Source organism: Scyliorhinus torazame, chromosome 6 (assembly GCF_047496885.1).
Source record: "Scyliorhinus torazame isolate Kashiwa2021f chromosome 6, sScyTor2.1, whole genome shotgun sequence".
Lineage (NCBI taxonomy): Eukaryota > Metazoa > Chordata > Chondrichthyes > Carcharhiniformes > Scyliorhinidae > Scyliorhinus > Scyliorhinus torazame.
In genome coordinates this window covers 120,032,435-120,055,119 of record NC_092712.1, presented here as the reverse complement: position 1 = coordinate 120,055,119, position 22,685 = coordinate 120,032,435, and the positions used below count along the sequence as shown (strand labels likewise).

General features: G+C 46.4%; 1 protein-coding gene and 1 long non-coding RNA gene across 2 annotated transcripts in view; one reads left to right on the top strand and one right to left on the bottom strand.

Moving 5' to 3' along the window:
* Positions 1-22,685, top strand: part of LOC140424991 (uncharacterized) — a 111,895-nt gene that overhangs the window by 20,772 nt on the left and 68,438 nt on the right. The gene's annotated exons all lie outside the window — the stretch shown is intronic.
* Positions 1-22,685, bottom strand: part of efhb (EF-hand domain family, member B) — a 98,533-nt gene that overhangs the window by 10,014 nt on the left and 65,834 nt on the right. Inside the window, exons 8-11 of the mRNA XM_072508744.1 lie at positions 20,468-20,535; positions 16,864-17,018; positions 6,512-6,719; positions 6,246-6,410 (exon numbers count right to left, since the gene is read on the bottom strand). Of these exons, the coding sequence (XP_072364845.1) occupies positions 6,246-6,410; positions 6,512-6,719; positions 16,864-17,018; positions 20,468-20,535 (596 nt within the window). The remainder of the gene's footprint in view (positions 1-6,245; positions 6,411-6,511; positions 6,720-16,863; positions 17,019-20,467; positions 20,536-22,685) is intronic.

The following is a 22,685-nucleotide window of genomic DNA, read 5'->3' as shown; positions in this document are numbered from 1 at the left end:
AGGAGGACTGGCCGGAGAAAGGTCAACGACCTACACTGGGCAGCACGAGTGAGTGCCGTCCCTCTCCTCGTGGCACCTTTCCACCCCCCCCCCCACTCTCTATGCGACCCATGACACTCCCATCACCCCCCTCCCTTCAACCCTCTCTTCACCCCCTCTCTCCCTTCAATCCCCCCAGCACACTCCTCGTCGCAACACTGTGAACCATGCATGTGGCTAATGATGCCCTCTCTGTGACTACTGAGAAAAAGCTCTCCCACAATCGCCGGGAGAGGGCCCAGACTAGCAGTGCTGTGCCAGACTTAAAAATCCTCACCTCCTTCAAGGAGCAGGCCCTTGAGGTGACTGGGGTGGCCGAGGACAGGGCGGTCACCCAGGCTGAGGTTGGCGGACACCGCAGAGATGAGGAACCACCGGGCTCCACCCGGAGGACCTTTCAAACGTGAGTTGTTATTGCCTAATTGACTGACCCATCCCTCCCACTGACCACCTGTCCATTCTCTCGCAGGTCCTCCAGCTGGCGGCACCAGCCCATCCCAGATGGCCCCCTCTCCAGTATCCCAGAGACCACCTCAGAGGGGATTTCTGAGGAAGACACGATCGAGGCGTCACAGCTGTCAGCCCGATGCTCCACCAACACAGGTACACGCACCTCGATGGGAAACATTAGTGGGCAGACTTCTGGGGCACAATCTGGTGAGCACCACACAGCTGCTGATATAGAACAGGTGATGGCAGGAACCTCAGGCGAGACAGCAGTCGGACCAGACCACGTCCTACGTGAATCAGGCAAGTATGAGATCCTCCCTGGCCCTTGGCTTGCCGGCCCCTCGCTGCTGCTGCCTGTCCAGCAGCCTCCGGCTGGTCCTCCAGTTTCTCTCTAGGCTCCTACTCCAGCCACTATTGGTGCGGCACCGCCTCATCATCCTCGTCCTCCTCCTCGGAGGTGGCCACATGTTCCTCATCCCCAACCTCCCATCTCTTCGCCCCGCTGCTGTGCCAGGTGGTGAAGGACACAGCAGGCCACCACAAAACGGGCGACCCTTCAGGGGGTGCACCACCAGAGCGGTCGAAGCATCGGGACCGGATCTTGAGGAGTTCAATGCACGGTGTCATGATATTCAAACACACACATCATGATAGACAGACCAACAGACAAATTAGCACACATAACACGACAGCCAATCACAGACAAGGACAGAGACAGTATAAGACAAGGAACACGACACCTGGTGGCCAGTCCATCTAGAGACCAGGACAAGGACAGGACCTGATTAACAACACACTCAGGGAGTCACCACGTGCAGAGTATCAAGACAAATCTGTAAATAGCAAGTTGGAATAAAACAGCGTTGTACCAATTGCAACCGTGTTGGTTCATCTGTACCTCAGAGCACCCAACACCACACACGGCTCTATGACAGCTCGGATGACCGCATGGGCCACTCTGTACAGGATCTCCGCTTCGGTCTCCGGCTCCGTACTCGCGTCATTAGCCATGTCCCAAGAGCCAGCCGACCATCCTGGATTGGCCCTCGAAGAGACCGGGGATGACCGACTGCCCCAGGATGTAGCTGTCGTGGACACTCCAAGGGAAGCATGGGCACACGTGCATGATCTTCATGTGGTGGTCGCACACGAGCTGTATGTTCAGGGAGTGGAACCCCTTCCTGTTAATGTAGGGCACTCCCAGGTGGCCCGGTGAACGCAGGGCAACATGTGTGCCACCCACTACCCCCTGGACCTGGGACATCCCACGATGGCGGAGAAACCTACTGCCCAGGCATCCTGTTGGGTTTGGTCCATGTCAAAACTAATGTAGTTTCCCGCCCAGCAAACGTCATCCGTGACGTGTCTGATGCACCTGTGGGCTGCGGTCTGCAAGGCACCACACAGGCCTCCGCTAGAGCCCTGGAAGAATCCTGAGGCGTAAAAGTTCAGGGCTGCAGTGACCTTGACCAGCACCGGGAGTGGTGTCCTCCTCCTCCATGAAATTTCAAGTCCGCGAGGACATGGCACAGATGCCACACCATCTCCTTGTTGAGGTGGAGCCTCCTGCGGCACATGCTGTCCGACATCTGTTCAAAGAACCAGCGATGCCTGTACACCCTGGGCCATCGCGGGATTCCCCCTCTGGGCCCCACCCTGGTCTAATGGGCGGCCGGATCCTCAGGGTGTGGGGCGGGGTCCGGCACATGGTCCACCACCTCGAGCATCTGCAGATGCTGCAGATGTCGCCGCCTCTGGCGTTTGGCCGCCCGGCCTAGCAGTAGAATCATTAGGGCAAGTTCTGCTGGGTCCAAAATCCTAGTCATAGCATTCAATATCTGTAAGACATTGGGAGAGGGTATTAAACTGACAAACAGCGGTTGCTTTCACCGGGGAACCTCCTTCCCCCATTGATCCCCCTCCTCTTCCCCCTCCACCTGGAACACCCTACCCACGCACTCCTGGCCGCAGCGGGCTCCCCTCACCAGACCCCAGACCCTGTATCCCAGAAACCCGCTCATAACATCATCTGGACTAGATGCTGGTCCCCTCCCCGTGGCACTCACTCACCTTCCAGCCGTGGACATGTTCCCCAGAGCTGTGTCTTATCCCCTGGGTGTTGGGATGTTGGCTGCTGCATGTGTAGTGTTGCCTCCCGCAGTGTTCAGGCACAGTGGCCAGGCATCACGGTCTGACTGGGATGCTAGGCAATGGCTCCCACATGCTACATGGCCCGCCCACCCACAGGTATCCACTTGGGAGGGCAGCACGGTGGCACAGTGGATAGCACTGCTGCCTCACGGCACCGAGGTCCTAGGTTTGATCTCGGCTCTGGGTCACTGTCCGTGTGGAGTTTGCACATCCTTCCCGTGTTTGCGTGGGTTTCGCCCCCACAACCTAAAAAGATGTGCCGGGTAGGTGGATTGGCCATGCTAAATTGACACTTAATTGGAAAAATTGAATTGGGTACTCTAAATTTATTTTTAAAAAGGTATCCACTTGGGTTGTATGAAGTGCTCACTTAACCACAATTGATTATTCCCTATTAGCAATAGCCTTCAGCTGCAGGGTCAGAGGCCTCAGCAGTTGGTGGGGTTATGAATGGTCGGTGGGGCAGACGGGCAGGGACAATGGTTGCCCCCGAAATGGGTACACATGATCCAGGGGTTAGCATGGTGGTGCCGTGTGCAGTTGCACCCCAGTTGCCCCTCCACCCCACGCCTCCCCCAAACCCTCCCTTGGTGACCCATCCTCAGGAGGGACCGCCATCCCCAGCCAGGGTTCCCCACCCCCTGCCCAGCACTGGGGTGGCAAGTCCAGCACCCTGGGCTCTTTGCCTGTGAGCAAAGATGGCTACTCATCTCCTCGGCTCCCCACAGAAGCCCTTTTGCCAGATTCACGTTGTTGTATTCTGTGATATAACCATTGTAATGATGTACACAGAACATATAGTTGATTAAGCAAAGAGATGATTTATTAACAAACACATGGAAAAGATAACTAAGGAAGTACGATAGAGACGACGGCTACTAAATGAATTCAGTGAATTCTCCTGGAGCTACTCTAAGTGCAACTGTTTTCTTATATGTCTTACTACCAATTGGCAGGTGTCTTGAGCCATGTGATAGATCTCTATCATCACCAGCTGATTGGAGGTCACATTATTAACTATATGCATAACTGTGCACAGGCATATCACCGCACACGTTTTTCACAAGGAGTACTAATCGGTGCCAATGTGACTACTTGCTGGGGAGGCCGATGAATGACAGGAGGCCGTTCGATAAGTGGTGGCTCCCATTAATTGTATGGAAATAGGGCTTAAGTGGTGATAATTGGTTTCTTGCCACGCTACAGCGAGATCCCGATTTCGCCTAAGGGAGCGGGCCGGTTGCATCGCAAACTGTTTGCCGCCTGCCGCGGTTCTCGTTTTCGACCTCTCCCACTATTCACCGGCCTAGTTTTGCTTGAGCAAGAGCATACTGAGGCCGGAGAATCGTGCCCATAGTCTTATCGGATAAATTTCCACCTTCAGCATTCCCAGTGGTGCATTTTGGACTCTGGGGGCATATATCAGAAATCCAGATGCACAGTCCCACAATTTCCCACTCATTAAAATTAATGATGTGGAGATGCCGGTGTTGGACTGGGGTGAGCACAGTAAGAAGTCTTACAACACCAGGTTAAAGTCCAACAGGTTTGTTTCAAATCACTAGCTTTCAGAGCACTGCTCCTTATTAAAATTAATGGATAGGGTCTATTCTCTCGGGAGAAGTGAAGGGTAATGATGAAACTTGATAGGGATTTTTATGGGCATGGAGAATTTGGATCTGAGATTGTTTGTCAATTAGACACACAAGAATTGAGAACCGATTGATGGCTGCGGATTGTGGTTTTTCTGATTCAGCAACAAACATGAGTACATTGCCACCTTACCAGAAGCAGGAATCTCAGCACAGAATCTGCTGTTGGTCCAGCTTGTCACAGCTGGCTTCACATCAGAGGTAACTACGTTAATCCCTATTCCAGACACTTTGCTTTAGTATTTTTCTTCAAGAGTCAAACTAATTCCTCCTTAAATGGAAAGACCAATTCTGCTTCATCAGTCACTTGTGGCAACACATTCTTATGGTGTAAAAATAATTAGTCTATGCGCTTTCTGGATGCCACAAGTACTGATCAGAAATGTGCCTCCTTTGTTTATTGGCTCATTAAAATAAAAGAAGACATTTTAATGACTGCACAACAGAAATTGCATACATCAATTTTTTAATTGTCAGTTGCATTTAAGAACAGTCTACCTTCACCTAACTGGAGGTCATCATGAAAATTAGGTACATTTTTTTTAAAAACCACCTAGAGGTGTTCTCTATAGAAGAAATCAATTGCATAACATAAAACAAAGCTTACTAGAGGTGGACTTCCATTAGGTGAATTGTGTCACGGTCTCTGCTAATGAAGATTTTGACTGTCGGCAGTATGGGAAAGTATTGACACAGGGGCACAGGTCTTTCCTGAATTTGCATATCCATATCGATTGGAGTGTTGAGTGGCGGAAAATCAGATTTAATCTATTGCAGCATTTGGAAATTGGAGTGCAGACTTTAAAATGAGTGTCTTGGCAGAAGATTGAAGCAGCAGACTGAGGAATAACCAGGTAAGTAAGGAACAGTGCTGAGTTTAACTCCAGTAAAAAAGAGGGTGCTTTGGTCAACTACCAGTTTTCCCCATTACAAATGGAGCTCGTTGCATCAACAGTATTAAAGATGCGGTAAAACAATTTGACCCATTTTAAGATCATTTCTGCCAGTTAATGGAGTCGAAGTCTGTCAAAATCAACCCCATTATAAGTCGTACACTACCTCGTCACCCAGTAACAATTATTTCCAGGAGTATTTTTGCTAGTTGTAGATTAACTGTGTTTAATGTAGGTCATGGTTTTTGTAAGGGCCATGAAGAATCCAGCACGAGTTTTAAGGATACAAAGTAATAACGTTTATTTACTATAATAATATATACACAACAGTAGCAGTAACTTCCCTTGCTACCTTCTCCTTCCTGCTGGTTCCTGAACTGGCCAGCTTATTTATACTAGGAGTTTCTCTGCCCCCTCATTGGGGAAGTTCATACTCCCATAGGATTGTGGGATAGTCATTAGTCCCCAGCCAATCGTAAGTAGGCAGGTTATAACAATGGTATTAACCAAGGATTTACTTCCGCCCCTATTAGTAGACACAGACTGAAAGTAGCAATTGGGTGCGGACTGTATGCTTGTAATGTTAAGCTCAGTGAATAAATGCTTGTAAGTGTAAAGATTGGCTCTAGTTCTATCCTTCGCCATCTGGTTTTCTGGATTATAACAATCTTTATTGAATTTCTAAATTATATGTGGAATATCTAATACTTAGTCAATTTTTAACGACCTAAACCAAAATTTTGATTTAAAGGGGTAGAAATTCATTTCAGTTGATAGCACAAAATGGGTGGTATCAGCTCAGCTGCCCTTTAAGCGCAGTACCTGGTATTTAATTCAGTTGGCTCCGATGCAACTGAATATGAGGTGCTGCATATTACAAGTTATCAATCCAATACTGCTTGATTTGTGCCACTGTACAAGACACATTTTTATTCAAAATTGCAGATTACAGGCAATACAAATTCACCATGTAATCATATACTCCATATAAAAACACAAAATTCTTTATTTAAAATTTTTTTTTCAAGATAAATGAAAAGATGGACTTGGATGCACTTACCAGCTGGTGAGTAACTCCCTACGACTGCATTGATCAGTGAAGAGGTTTTCCAATAGTGACCATTAGACCTATCTTCTTTTTTAATTATAGTTCTGAGTGTCTTAGCTGAGCTTCCAATATCTAATGGTACAATATCTTCCGGTGCGACTAGCCTGTAGCCATCGTCTGTAGGGGAAGGAGCTTATGTTTAATAAAAGAAGCCTTTGTTTAATAAAAGGGCATAAGGTTGTTAAAAACTTTCATCAGGTAGAACAAACATCTTGCACCTTTTGTAATAATCTTTTCTTCTATTTCTCCCAAAGGCATTTTATCTTTCCAATTCAGAAAATTTGCGAACTCCAAGAAGTTAATCGTGCCATCCCCTTCGATATCACAGTACTCAATTAATTGGTCAATCAATTTGGGGTCTAGTTTCAAGTTAAATTGTAAACAGACATCTCGTAGTTCTTCTCTGTCAATTTTGCCATCACCATTCTGGAAAGAAACAAACAGAACTGAAAAAAAAATCAATACAGTGGTTTATGTTTTGAAAGGGTACAACTGTAATTTAATAATTTAATAAAATACAATACAAATGACTTGGGTTACTCTGCACGGTATCTAGTCACATTAATAATAAGATGTAGGCTACGATATTATAGGCTTCATGCACTATTCAGGGGCCTGGTGTGATTGCTGAAAATAACTGAATAACAAATCCTGCTCATTTTACAATATTGCATTTGTGACTATTAGAAACACATTCCATCGATGTCGGCAAAAAGGAGATCAACTTGTATGCCATATGCATGAAAAAACATGAGGTTAGCTTGAGCTAGCGTAGGCGGCACGGTGTCCCTCACCAATGAATCTATGAACATCTCCCGCAGGGACGAGGCCAGTGCCATTGCAAATCTTTTGTAGAAGTCCGCCGGGAAAGCTTCTGGTCCGGGCGCCTTCCCACCTGCATGGAGCTGATACTCTCCATGACCTCTGCCAGTCCTAGTGGTGCTTCCAGGTCCCTTCTCCTATCCTCCCCCATGACTGACATGTCCAGTTCATCAACAAACTACTTCATCCTCAGGTCCCTTGGGGCTCAGAAATGTACAGCGCCCGGTAGAAGGTCTTGAATGCTTCTTTGATCTTTTCCGGCTCTGCTGCTAAGATGCCTTTGCTGTCCCTAATCTAGGCTGTTTCCCTTGTGGCTGCCTGCTTTCTCAGCTGGTGGACCAGCAGGTGGTTGGCTTTGTCTCTGTGCTCACACAGAGGCAGTACAATCCCAAGCAAAGTGGTCGACATGGTGGTGCACAGTTGGCAATTCAGAAATTAGAAAGTAAAAAATAAAAGTATCTTCCTATGAGCTCTTCATCACTGTCCCTGCTGCCGCTTCTCCAGTCCGATCTCCGAGACAAACTTGTCCGCATCTGCAGGGGCCGTGAAGATGCGTCCCCTTCCTTGGGTATAGCATCCCAAACTTTACGTCGTTTTTGTACAGCACGGCTTATTAAGTTCTGCCCGGCGCTTGGCCAGGTCAGCCCCAATGTCCTGGCAGATCCGAAACGGTGACCTTCCCAGTTACAGTTCTTAGTTTGTCTCGCCCAGCGCAGGATTCGATCCCGGTCCTGGTACCAGTGCATTTTAACGATTATCGCCCTCGGCTGTTCCCCAACTTTGGGCTTTGCTCGGAGTGACCGGTGCGCTCTCTCGACTTCTGGTGGGCTGGGGAAGGTATCCCTTCCCACCAGGTTGCCAGCATTTGGGCCACATAGTCCGTGGGGTTCCTACCTTCAATCCACTCCGGCAGGCCCATGATCCGTAGGTTTTGACACCTCGACCAGTTCTCTTGGTCTTCCATTTTCCCCTTCAAACTCCCCTCTGCCCCAACCAGCCTTGCCACCGCTTTCTCTAGGGCGGCGATCCGGTCACCCTGGTCTGTTGTGGGACTTTCCAGTTGTTTAATTGTATTTTCCTGGGCTACCAGTCACCTCTCCACCTTGTCTATGGCCACCTGCATGGTCGCCAGAGCTTCAGTAACCGCACCCTTGACCGCAGCTTGGATATCTGATTTTGTCTCCTCCCGATGCTCTCTCAATTCACTTGAGAGAAACATCCTCCACCCGTCCCCTGGTGAGGGGGGGGCTCCATGTGCGGTGGGCCAGTCCCTATCGCTCTGGCGAGGCCCGGGTTTCATCGCCCCGTGTGTCGACCGGCTCGGTCATTTGTTTTTCCAGGCCTTTCCCCGCTTCTGGTTTCCACACGGCCTCTGGAATGGCTGCTAATTGGCATTTTTCTCTCATCATGTTGTTGGTCGTGGTGTGGGGATGTTTTTCCTTGGTATTAACAGGTTATTTCGGACAAAAAGAGACTATTTTTAAAGTTCGCTGAGGAGAGCCACCTGATGTGCGACTTCTCAGCACATCCCCGTCACTGGAAGTCGATATGCATGATTCTATAATCCATCTTCTACAATTCTATGATCCATAAGCTCAGGGAGTGGAATCCCTTGCGGTTCATTAATGGCGCCACATGATGCCATGGAGACTGCAAGACCAAGTGGGTGCAGTCTATCACACCCGGCACCTGGGGCATGGCAGCTAAATGGGCGAAGCCCATGGCCCTGGCATCTTGGTGCTCCTAGTCCCGGTCAAGATTCATATACGTGGGCCCGAGCATGGCGGACATCTGTAACCTCTCTAATGCATTTGTGAGCAGCTGACTAGGGCTGCACGGTAGCACAGTACTTAGCACAGTTGTTTAACAGCTCCAGGGTCCCAGGTTCGATTCCCCGCTGGGTCACTGTCTGTGCGGAGTCTGCACGTTCTCCCCATGTCTGTGTGGGTTTTCTCCGGGTGCTCCGGTTTCCTCCCACAGTCCAAAGATGTGCAGATTAGGTGGATTGACCATGCTAAATTGCCCTTAGTGTCCAAAAAAGGCTAGGTGGGCTTACTGGGTTATGGGGATAGGATGGAGGTATGGACTTAATTAGGGTGCCCTTCCCAAGGGCCAGTGCAGACTCGATGGGCCTAATGGCCTCCTTCTGTACTATAAACTCTATGATTCTGGGGCTGGTTTAGCACAGGGCTAAATAGCTGGCTTTTAAAGCAGGCCAGCAGCGCGGGTTCAATTCCCATACCAGCCTCCCCGACCAGGCGCCAGTACCTTCATTTAAAGCCTACTTGTGACAATAAGCGATTTTCATTTCATTTTCAATCTATGATGCCACACAAATCACCAGTGCTACCCTGAAATAAGCCTCTCGAAGTTCAGAGCGGTCATTAGTTTAAGGGCCACGGGCAGTGGGTGTCCTATTCCATGTGGTGCCAGCTCTTGCAGGACATGGCAAAGGCGGTCCACTGTCCGACCGGGACTGGTGGAGTAATCTACTGCATTGTGTCTCTGACATCTGTAGCCGTCGGAATATCCTTGGCCGAGACTCTCTCCAACGGGGTTCCATCCTTTGTGATGCTGCTCCCTGAACAACAATGGGCTCAGCCTCCCTCTCCTCTACAGGACTCTGATCGGGCAGTGATTTCCAGACATCCACTACCGTATGCGTAAAAATGTTCTTCCCCATGTCCCCAATAACACCTTCTGCCACTTATCTTGAATCTATATTCCCTGGTTCTAGAATTCTCTGCCTCAATCAAGACACGCCTCAGCCTCCTTTGTGCTAAGGAAAATAACCCCAACCTATCCAATTTCTCCTGATAGCTGTACTTTTCTAGCCCTGGCAACATTCTTGTAAACTTCCTCTGCACTTTCTCCAGAGCAATTACATCCTTCCTTTAATGTGGTGACCAGAACTGCACACAATATTCCCGTTGTGGCCGCACCAAGTTTAGTTCCAACATTATATCCTTACTTCTATATTCTATTCCTCTGCCAATGAAGCAGAGCATTCCATATGCCTTCTTTACAACCTTGTCTACTTGAACTTCTACCTTTAGGGATCTGTGAAGATCTCTCACTTCATCTATCCCTCTCAGCATATTCCCATTTATACTCGCTATAACTGTTGACCTCCCCAAATGCATGACCTCACACTTTTCTGCATTAAAATCCATCTGCAACTTTACCGCCCACTCCACCAACCCATCTATATCATTTTGGAGATTATAGCTGTCCTCAACACTCTCCACCATTCGGCCAATCTGTGTGTCGACTGCAAATTTCCCAATTGTGCGCCCCATGTTCATGTCCAAATCATTAATATATAACACAAGGGCAGCACGGTGGCCTCGTGGTTAGTACAGCTGCCTCACGGCGCTGAGGCCCCAGGTTTGATCCCGGCTCTGGGTCACTGTCCGTGTGGAGTTTGCACATTCTCCCCGTGTCTGCGGGGTTTCGCGCCCAAAACGCAAAAATGTGCAGAGTAGGTGCATTGGCCACACTAAATTGCCCCTTAATTGGAAAAAAATAATTGGGTAATCTAAATTTTTTAATTTTTTTTCATTTTAATAAATAAATATATATAACACAATACCGAGCCCAGTGGAACACCACCTACAACAACTTTCCATTTGCAAAGGCATCCATCGACCATTACCCTTTGTTTCCTGTCACTGATCCAACTTTGTATCCAGTTTGCCACATTACCCTGTATCCCATGTGCTTTTACTATTTTGACTAATCTGTCATGTGTCAAACGCCTTGCTAAAATCCATGTACACAACATTCATTGCTCTACCTTCATCAACCCTTTTTGACAATTCCTCAAAGAATTCAATCAAATTTGTGAGGCAAGACCTTCCTTTACTAAACCATAGAACATAGAACATAGAACATAGAACAATACAGCGCAGTACAGGCCCTTCGGCCCACGATGTTGCACCGAAACAAAAGCCATCTAACCTACACTATGCCATTATCATCCATATGTTTATCCAATAAACTTTTAAATGCCCTCAATGTTGGCGAGTTCACTACTGTAGCAGGTAGGGCTTTTAAAAATATATATTTTTATTCTCCTTTTTTACATTTTCTCTCAGGTTTTCCACCCATCAACAATAAACAACAATCAGTAACAAATGCAATGTCAATCCCCATATCAACAACAACAATCCCATCCTCCCACCAAACCCCCAAACAACAGCCCGCATGTTAACATAAACAAATAACAAAGAGGAAACAGGAATCATCCATAGTCACCATTAACACATACAGTCCTCCCAACACCTCCCCCCTAATGTTCGATGTAATCCAATTCTCGAAAATGCATTATGAATAACACCCATGAATTGTAGAACCCCTCCATCCTTCCCCTCAGTTCAAATTTAACCTTCTCAAGAGTCAAGAATTCCAGCAGGTCCCCCTGCCACGCCAGGGCACAGGATGGAGAAGTTGATCTCCATCCCAACAGGATCCGCCTTCGGATGCGAAGGCTACAATATCTGCCTCCGCACCCCATTCCAATCCCGGCTGGTTTGATACCCCGAATATGACCTCCCGAGGGCCAGGGTCCAGTTTCACGTGCACCACTTTCGAGATTACCCTAAAAACCTCTTTCCAGTAATCCTCCAGCTTTGGACAGGACCAAAACATATGAACGTGGTTTGCGGGCAGCCGCCCCCCCCCTCCCCCCCCCCTCCCGCAACGTTCACACACATCTTATACCCCCTCAAAGAAACGGCTCATGTGATGTGGTTCACCAAACCATGTTGATCATCCTGACTAGTCCATCCTTTTCTATGTGGCAGTTATTCCTATCTCTCAAGATTTATTCTACTAATTTGCTCACTACTGGCCTTTAATTGTTTCGCATTTTCCTTCGATCCCATTTTAAACCATGTTTGCATTTCTCCAGTCCTCCAGTACCTCCCCTGTATCGAGTAAGAATTCAAAATCATCCTCAGAGCATTTACTATCTTCACCCTGACCTCCTTCAGCATCCTCAGAAACAATCCATCTGGCCCTGGTGACTTATCAACTTTCAAGGATTTCAATCCTTCGAGTACTTCCTCTCTCTTTGTGATTATTACGTCCAATATCTCACAACGATCATCCAGGACTACTATATCTGCATCATCCCTTTCCTTTGTAAACACGGAGACAGAATATTCATTTAAAACCATTCCCATAACCTCTGCATCCACACACAAGTTCCCTTCTTCAATTCTGATAGGTCCTGTTTATTACGCTTCTGAAGTATGTTTGGTTATACTACTGAAAGTAATATACGCTACTCAATCCTGGTGCTGATGAGGTTGTCTGAATCTTGGTGAAAAAGACTCAAAGTTGTCCAGTAGTGATGAAAGGTTTATTGAGTAACTAAAACAATTATTTTGTGAATTCTTTACTTTAATATTAATACTAGTAGTAAGGTTAACAAGATCTAAATATAGTAACTATGTTTAACTACGCTAATTACTCTGAGCTAATCAATACTCCTACTCGCTCGTCACAGTACACCCAAAAGAGGGAGAGAGGCACAATGCGGTTGCTTTTATACCCCTGTTGGTACTGCCCTCTAGTGATAATCTGATGCTACTGATTACACATTAACCCCTTATGAACATGCACATACAGAGATCACTACAGGTCCCACTTTTTCCTTAACTAACCTTTTAATATTAATATATTGGTAAAACAGCTTTGGGTTTTCTTTAACTTCATTTGCAAATGTTTTTTCATGCCCGCTCTTTGATTTCCATATTTCCTTTTTTACTTTGTCCCTGCACTTCCTATACTCGTCTAGGCTATCTTTATGCCTATTGTATGTTTTCTTTTTGTTTGATCTTCCCCTGTATTCCTCTAGACAACCAGAGGGGTCCAGATTTTGCAGTACCACTCTTATTTTTGGAGGGGACATGTCAACTTTGTACATTTAGGATCTCGTTTTTTAGTGCTTCCTACTGGTTTTCCACTGATTTATCCTCTAGCAGTTCTGTCCAGTCCACCTCAGGGAAGTCCCTTTTCATTCCTACAAAATTTGTCTTCCCTCAGTTCAGAACTTTTACTCCTGCTTTATCTCTGTCCTTTTCCATGTAATACTAAATGTAACTGAATTGTGTTCACTATCCTCGACATAGTCGCCAACAGTCACTTCGCCTACTTCTTCATTCCCCAAAACTAGTTTAAAATTGCATCTCCTCTCATTAACACTAATTGATTGAAAAGGTTTCCTGGACACACTGCATGAATTTTGCTCCCTCAGTGCCCTTTGGTATTGTTTGAATCTCATTTGATATTGGGATAGTTAAAGTCTCCTACTATTATTGCCCTCTTTTTCTTACAGGCAGGAATTTGCCTACATATTTGCTCTGCTTTCTCCCTTTCACTATTGGGGGGGGGGGGGGGGGGGGGGCGGGGGGGGGGGGGGTGCTCTCAGTAGTGTGACTGCCCCTTTTTTTATTTCTAAGCTCAACTCATAAAGGCTTGTTTGTCGACCTGCTTAGTATACCAGCCATTTTCACAACTGGAATTGATTCTTTAACCAATAGTGCTAACCCCCCCCCCCCCCCCTCACCCATTGTATCTGAAAACTTTATATCCAGAGATATTGAGCTGCCAATTTTGCTCCTCCTTTAGCCAGCTTTCCATGATAGCAATGGCATCCTGCTGCCATGTGTCTACCTGTACCCTGAACTCATCTATCTTGTTTGTAATACTCCTTGCATTGAAGTATAAATACTTCAACCCTATCAATTTCCCTTGGTGCACACTTTTTAAACTTTGCTTCTCCTGTAATTCCAAGTCTATCACTACATCTTCTACATCACTAGCTAATGCTCTACCTCCATTTTTCTGATCTGGATCTGACCTATTTGCTCCTACTCCTGGAATCCCATTCTCCTCATGCACTGAAAAGAGAATAACACTAAAGTGAGGCATGAGGATTCCTGAGAAAGCCCTGGCCCTCAGCCCTCCACTCATCTAGGAACTCCAGCGATGCGCTTCCCCCTTTTTAAGGCCTCTTCACTCCTCCATTCTTGCATTAGGTGACAGGGCTATTAAGTGGACGCATGTACTCATGTTTGCATCCTCACAGGGCACCTCAAAGACGTTATGGCATATAATGTGGTGAGTAATGATGATAAGCCTTCACCATGAAGCCTTGCATTGGGGTTCACATCAGTGTATCCTGTGTGATAGGGACTCTTGTATGAGCATTGGAGTTCGATGCTTGGGACTTCAATCAGTGGTAATGAACTTTCGCTATGTAGATTTGATTGGCACAATGGACCCCCGGCCTTGTATTGAACATATCTGTGACTCCCACACCCTCTCCGGTGCACCCTGAGCAGTGAAGACCCTCAAAGATGAGGCTGCCAGGTTCACGTTTTTGTAGACCTGCTGTAAATGAAGTCGGTGTGTCTGGTAAATACTCCATGTGGGGGGGGGAGGTCTGGAGAGAGTCCTCACGAAAGACATGTATTGAAATGAGGTTGACCAGTTTCCGCAGTGCGATTCGCACTACTCCACCGGAGCGGGTGGGGGTAAAATTGCAAAAGCCCAACCACGTCAGAGAGAATCACATTTTTCGATTCTCGCTGGACTTTGAGATTGTGTCGATTTTCTCATGAATGGAGAGTGCGGGTTCAAAATTACTCCCAAAATCTGTCCTCATAACAAAATGCTGTAAAATTATCATTCTGGTCACTCTGCTTCAATGGTCACAACTACTAGTGTAATCTTGAAATAACAATGGGAAATATAACTGCTACTTATTGCAATCAGATAACCAAGGGGAGACAGTGTTGTGGGGCAAGTACAAATGATTTTGGAATTTTTTTAGTGTTTGTAGTTAACGTTCCACTGCAGCTCAGGGGAGGAGCCAACGTTAAAAATTCTGTTCATTCAGGGAAGTGGCAAGGCTGTTTGGACTGACCACCAGGAAGGCTGCATCCACCAAAATCGAGGCCATTGGTAGTGAGGAACAGCAGACTGGGCAGCAAGGGCAAAATGTTGTGTATTAGGAGGCCAGAGGAGAGGAACAAGGGCACAAAGCAAAAGGAGACACAACATTGAGCACAGGGTCTACAGGATCTACAGGCAAAGGCAAAAAGACTTGTAGATGACTGAGGTCCAATGGTAAAGGTTACTTCAACTCTCTAGCCAGATGGTCACAAACATCTGTGTCCTCATCAGCTGTGGACCTCCAGGGCATCTCACGGATGGTTGAACACCCATGCATCGCCTAGATGACTGGTGCTCTCTTTGACGTTGCTGGATACCACATCAGAATCAGAATTATGGAACTCTGCAGGGAGATGACGCTGAACAGAGAGTTATCCCTACTTACACAAATTAGACCTGTTTTAACTAAAATTTAGAAGGTTAAGGGGTGATCAAGATATTAACAGGGAAAGACAGGGTAGATAAAGATAAACTATTTCCACTCGTTTGAGATTCTAAAACTAGGGGGCATAGTCTAAATATTGGGGCTAGACCATTCAAAAGAGATATTAGGAAGAACTTCATTCAAAGGGTGGTAGAGGTTTGGAACTCTCTCCCACAAACAGACGCTAGATCAGTTGTTAATTTTAAATCAGAGATAGAAAAAAGAACAAAGAGCAATGCAGCACAGGAACAGGCCTTTCGGCCCTCCAAGCAAGTGTCCTATCTAGACCAACCGCCTGTCCCCTTCTATACCCCGTCTGTTCATGTACCTATCCAGATATGTCTTAAAGGTCGCTAACGTATCTGTCTCAACCACCTCACTTGGCAGTGCATTCCAGGCCACCATCACCCTCTGTGTAAAAACCTTCCCCCGCACATCTCCACTGAACCTTTCCCCCCTCACCTTGAACTTGTGCCCCCTTGTAATTGTAATTTCCGCCCTGGGAAAATGTCTCCAACTGTTCACCCTATCTATACTCCTAATAATTTTATAAACTTCTATCAAGTTGCCCCCACAGCCTCCGTCTCTTTGGGGAAAACAATCACAATTTATTCAATCTCTCCTCATAGCTAATACCCTCCATACCAGGCAACATCCTGGTAACCTTTTCTGTACACTCTTCAAAGCCTCCGCGTCCTTCTGGAAGTGCGGTGACCAGAATTGGACACAGTGTTCCAAATGTGGCCTAATCAATGTTCTATATAATTGTAACATAAAATAGATAGATTTGATATGATTTCATATGATTATGAATAGATAGATAAATTTTGATTAAGCAAAAAAAGGGATATGGGCCAAAGGCAGGTATATGGAGTTAGGTCATAGGTCAGCCACAATCTCACTGAATGGCGGCGGGACAGGCTTGAGGGACTGAATGCACTACTCCCGTTCCTATGTTCCTATGCTGCATCATGATGTGGCATCCTCCTGCCACCCTCAGGAAAGAAGATCTCTCAATCTCCCTCATGGGTGCCAGGGCTACAGTTCCCAAGTGCCATTTGGGGTCCATGTGGAGCAGTAGCAGGCTTTGGCACAAACTCTGCCTATCAACAGCCTCTGGCTTCCATGGGTGTCTCAAACCTGTCTCTGTTCCTGCTCCACAAGCTTTAAATGGACAGTAAATTAAGGATTCACCCCGAGGAAAATCCAAAACACCGTCAGGAAACCATCAGAGGCGAGTTTCTGAAACAAGAGCAGATGTTACTCCTCTTTCCCTTCTCCATTGGGAAAATCCAGCCCTAGATGTGCAACTGCTGTATTGTTAAGACAGCAAATAATAATAGCCCTAAAATCATTTACCTTGTCATAATGACGAAAAGCTTGAAGAAGCGATTTGAAATTATGGAAGTTAGTTTTCATCAAATGCTGGCGGAGAGTAGTGAAGGTCCCCTGATCCCTGTCTTTCTCTCGGAGGAATTTGGTCGGCTTCCTATAGTAAATAAGGTCCCCTACACCTGAAAAATAATACATTCATTGAGGTGGAGCTTTTAGAAGATTTCTGAATATCCATTGGGTGAGCAGTGTAGGTTTATCTCTACAAAAGTGTACCGTTTAGAATTTATTTGTACATCAAGGTGCAAATTCTTTCATATGATTAGGAATTTGTTTGCAGTTGGCATGGCCAAATACACAATTGCATATTTTCATGTAGGAGATGTAGAAGCTCAAGGTTTTCATCTCTAAAGAAGTAAAACATATTTTTAATTGTTATAGTAGATCCTCATTTATTTCAAGGTGATAATCAAAGCAATATCTGGAATTGAAATTATTGTAACGATGGAAATCAGGCATGATTAATAGGCTAACTTTATATCAAAAGTCAACTAAACGGCATATCTGACCAAGAGGCCTAGGTAGGATGGCATAATTAGCAACAACAAAAGCAAAACATTGGATGCAAAGAATAAAATGGAAATACAATGAAGCTTCACCTCACCCTTGATGTGTTGGGTACTCTGAGACACAGACGAACCAACACGGTTGCGAGTGGTACAACGCAGTTTTATTTCTTTTAACTATTTATATAACAAACTTGGTACTCAGCACATGGTGACTGTCTGAGTGACTGGCAATGAGGTCTGTGCCCTGAGCCGTCTCCTGCTGGACTGCCCAGGAAGTGTTGTGTTCCTTGTTTTGTACTGTGTATGCTCTTGTCTGTGATTGGCTGTCGTGTTGTGTGTGCCAATTGGTCCATTGATCTGTCCATCACTATATATGTGTGTATGTGCTATGATGTTCACTTGAATATCATGACAACCCTCATATATTTAACACTGCTGCAAGCCTCACACCCACATCTTGCAGCTTGCATACTGTCTACTATTCGAACACATTACACCACACTCACTACCACATTTCCCTGTATTGCAGGACAAGGTGATGCACAACCAGAGCTAGCAACACTTAATTATCAAGGGATGAGCATGGATGCAGCACCTAACCCCGATGGAGGAGACAGTGATTTCCATCATTGCAGCAGCCATCATAGAAGCCATGGTTAGTGGCGAGGCTCAAACTATTAAAGACAATAGCACCCTGCATCATAATCCTCCTTCTTATATCCCACGTAACCCTCATCCCACAATCTCTTCTGATTTACAAGCTCAGGGGGTGTAAGCTTGCACTTCTTGCTTCTTCCCACACAACCCAATCCTTCTGCTTTTCTCTTTCTCAATACCCAAGAGCTAAAATATGGCCAGCAGTGTTGGAGGAGCAAGAACTGAAAGGCGAAGAAGCATGATGAAGAACGGCTACTGGCACAGTTATGACACTGTACATGCTTTAGAAGATAGTTTAGAGACTTTTCCGAAGAGTCTGTGCAATGAACTGCTTGGTGCATTGGCTGGCCTGCCAGAAAGCCTAGTCATTGTCAAGGAGCATGGAGAAGCCTGGCACAAAATTGGCACGGGGCTTAGCGCAGAGCTTGGATCCCTCAAAAATAGGTAAGTGCAGTGACATCGCAGGCTTGAGTGATTGAAATGCACTTAATGCTTGGAATGCACTTAGTGCTTGGAATGCACTTATACCGGTTTGATGTGGTCAATGTTTATAATGTTTAAGTGGTTTCATCACTTAGGTCACTGAAGCGTGAAAGGATATGAATGGGTCAAAGCTGCAGTTGGTTTTTACAAGCTGCCAATCACAGACCACTACTGGAAAGCTATGAATGGCTTGTTGATAATGGATCTGTAGGAACCAGAAGCAGGCCCAGCTGCTCTCCTTGGAGGAATGAACACATAAAGTATTACAGCTATAATTCTTCGCACAACCCCTGTTGGACTTCTCTCCAACTTCCCTTTTGTTTGTTTTTTTCGGGGGGGGGGGGGAGTGTGTGTGTGGGGAGAGGGTCTGTGTGTGGGGGGGATCTTTGGAGGGGTTGCTTTAGGCAGAGGTGCCTGAGGGAGGTCCCCCCATTATAGGGGTCTCTTGGGGGGTCCCATATCACAGTGGTCCATGGGGGGGAAGGGTGTCTCCCTATTACAGAGGTCCCTGTGGGTGGTCCCCCTATTACAGGGGTTTCCATATTACAGGGGTCTGTGGGGGGGGAGGGGGTTCCCCGATTACAAGGGTGTCTGTGGGAGGTTAGAGGGGTCCCTGTGTAAGGTCACCCTATTACAGTGATCCATGGGGGATCCGCTATTACAAGGGTCCCGGGAGCCCTGGGGTGGGGGGGGAGGGAGGGTCGGGTTACCCCCGTACTTGGTGTGGGGAGCAACCCAGGAAATGTGGGGGTGGGAGATAGAGGCTGATTCATGTGGGGGAGAGGGGGTTGTGGTCAATTTGCGGTGCAGGGCGGGGAGGGGTGTGTGGCCGGCTGCGGAACCCCGCTATTGGGCCACCCACTCAAGATGGCGACACAATATTGAGATTCACTGGGAATCCCTTGTATTTCACGTCATGCATAAATTTGGGTGGAGTGGAACAGTGAATTGTATCCTGCTTTACAACCACAAGGAGATCGCAAAACTGGTATAATTCAGCTCCGGCGGGAGAACATGCGTGTGTTTCTCTGTCCCGCTGCACCAGATTTTGCGGCACACCATCGGGATTCTCAGATGCGCCGGCTGGTCAATACGGTTTCTCATTGCAGTCCCATGCCGTTGGCAAAGCCCCGGGCTGCCGGCAAAACAGATAATCCCGACAGTGGAGAATTCAGCCCGTTCTTCACAAAGGTTCAGGTCGGAAAGTTTCTCCCTGAATACTTTGGACGGATTTGGTCTCCTTGAGAACCCTTCTCCCCTTCCTCCTCCTCCTCCCTTTTCCAGCGCATCTTCCTTCTCTTTCACCTATATTGATTTTCCCTATCATGCTGTAGTCCAAGACAGATGCAATCTACTGCAGATATGTAGGGAAATAAGTTGTTTGTGAAGAATTATTGAAGACAGCCACACGACTCCCTGTAGACTTGAACAACTTCAAACAATTCCAGATACCACCAAATACTTCTACAATCACAACAGCAAAAGTAAGTGGAAATTAATCAGCAATACCTGAAATTAGTCACAAATCATTTAAACACAGGTTGGGTGAGGGGTGGTGTGGCGTTGTGGTTTGTTCCTGCTGTTGAATGCACATTCAACTTCATGAGATTGCTGGGACTTGGCCCTCCAATTTAGTAGGAGCTGGCACAACTCGCAAGAGAAATATATGTGTGCAGTGCGGGTGCCATTTTGGAGGCAAAACAGCCACACTTTGTGGCCCCCAATACCAAAGGAGGGATGTTGAAATACAAGTGCTAAACAACATCAATGGGGAAATAAATATAACACTAGTACAATGGAAGTGCTATTAAGACATTTAAAATTATACTATCGGCTTTCAGCCACGGTAAGTCTAGATAATTGTCAGATGTTAAATTAAAGTTAATTCCACTAGAAATTTCAGTTTATATTTAAATCATTACCATATTCATCAGGATGCAATAAAACACCAAATGTATGATCAGGGGGGATCTTCCGGGTATCTGCATTTCTGAAAGAACCCAAAAAAAAGTGCAGTAAAAATCCAAGCAAGTTATTAATGACAAAATTAATTTTGAAAAAAAATGTAATCATAAAGTAAAATTTGACTCCATGGCCTAAACATTAGGCTTCCCAAGTCCCTAAATCGGAAGTAGGAAATGTGAGTACACTTAGAACCAGAAGCACACCAAACAAGGCACATCATTTACCCAAGCTTTAGAGGCATGCACTTGGCAGTTTTCAAATATGAGTAGATAGAGAGCATAGAACAGTACAGCACAGAACAGGCCCTTTGGCCCTCGATGTTGTGCCGAGCATTGTCTGAAACCAAGATCAAGCTATCCCACTCCCTGTCATTCTGGTGTGCTCCATGTGCCTATCCAATAACCACTTGAAAGTTCCTAAAGTGTCCGACTCCACTATCACAGCAGGCAGTCCATTCCACATCCTAACCACTCTCTGAGTAAAGAACCTACCTCGGACATCCCTCCTATATCTCCCACCCTGAACCTTATAGTTATGCCCCCCTGTAACAGCTACATCCACCCAAGGAAATAGTCTCTGAACGTCCACTCTATCAATCCCCCTCATTATTTTATAAACCTCTATTAAGTCGCCTCTCATCCTCCTCCACTCCAAAGAGAAAAGCACTAGCTCCCTCAACCTTTCCTCACAAGACCTATCCTGCAAACCAGGCAGCATCCTGGTAAATCTCCTTTGCACCCTTTCCAATGCTTCCACATCCTTCCTATAATGAGGTGACCAGAACTGCACACAATACTCCAAATGTGGTCTCACCAGGGTCATGTATAGTTGCAGCATAACCCCACGGCTCTTAAACTCAAGCCACCTGTTAATAAACGCTAACTCACTATCAGCCTTCTTCACGGCTCTATCCACTTGAGTGGCAACCTTCAGAGATCTGTGGACATGAACCCCAAGATCTCGCTGTTCCTCTACATTCCTCAGAACCCTGGCGTTGACCCTGTAATCCGCATTCAAATGTTTTCTACCCAAATGAATCACCTCGCACTTATCAGGGTTAAACCCCACCTCGGCATCCTATCAATGTCTCTTTGCAGCCTACAACACCCCTCCACCTCATCCACTACTCCACCAATCTTGGTGTCATCAGCAAATTTACTGACCCACCCTTCAGCCCCCTCCTCCAAGTCATTGATAAAATTCACAAATAGCAGAGAACCCAGTACTGATCCCTGTGGTACACCGCTGGCAACTGGTCTCCAGTCTGAAAAATTTCCATCCACCACCATCCTCTATCTTCTATGTGATAGCCAGTTACTTATCCAATTGGCCAAATTTCCCTCTATCCCATACCTCCTTACTTTCTTCCTGAGCCAACCATGGGGAACCTTATCAAACGCCTTACTAAAATCCATGTATACGACATCAACTGCTCTACCTTCATCTACACACTTGGTACCTCCTCAAAGAATTCAATCAAATTTGTGAAGCAAGACCTACCCTTCACAAATCCGTGTTGACTATCCCGGATTAAGCTGCATCTTTCCAAATGGTCATAAATCCTATCCTTCAGGACATTTTCCATTATCTTCCCGACCACCGAAGTAAGACTAACTGGCCTATAATTACCAGGGTCATTCCTAATCCCTTTTTAAAAGTAAATTTAGAGTACCCAATTCATTTTTTCCAATTAAGGGGCAATTCAGTGTGGCCAATCCAACTATCCTGCACATCTTTGGGTTGTGGGGGAGAAACCCACGCAGACACGGGGAGAACGCGCAAACTCCACACGGACAGCGACCCAGAGCCGGGATCGAACCTGGGACCTCAGCGCCGCGAGGCACCAGGGCTAACCCACTGTGCTATTCCCTTTCTTGAACAGAGGAACAACATCCGCCACTCTCCAGTCCTCTGGCACTATCCCCGTGGACAGTGAGGACCCAAAGATCAAAGCCAAAGGCTCTGCAATGTCATCCCTTGCCTTCCGGAAATCCTTGGGTATATCCCATCTGGCCCAGGGGACTTGCCGACCCTCAGGTTTTTCAAAATTGCTAATACATCCTTCCTCAGAACATCTACTTCCTCCAGCCTACCCGCCTGAATCACACTCTCATCCTCAAAAACATGGCCTCTCTCCTTTGTGAACACTGAAGAAAAGTATTCATTCAACGCCTC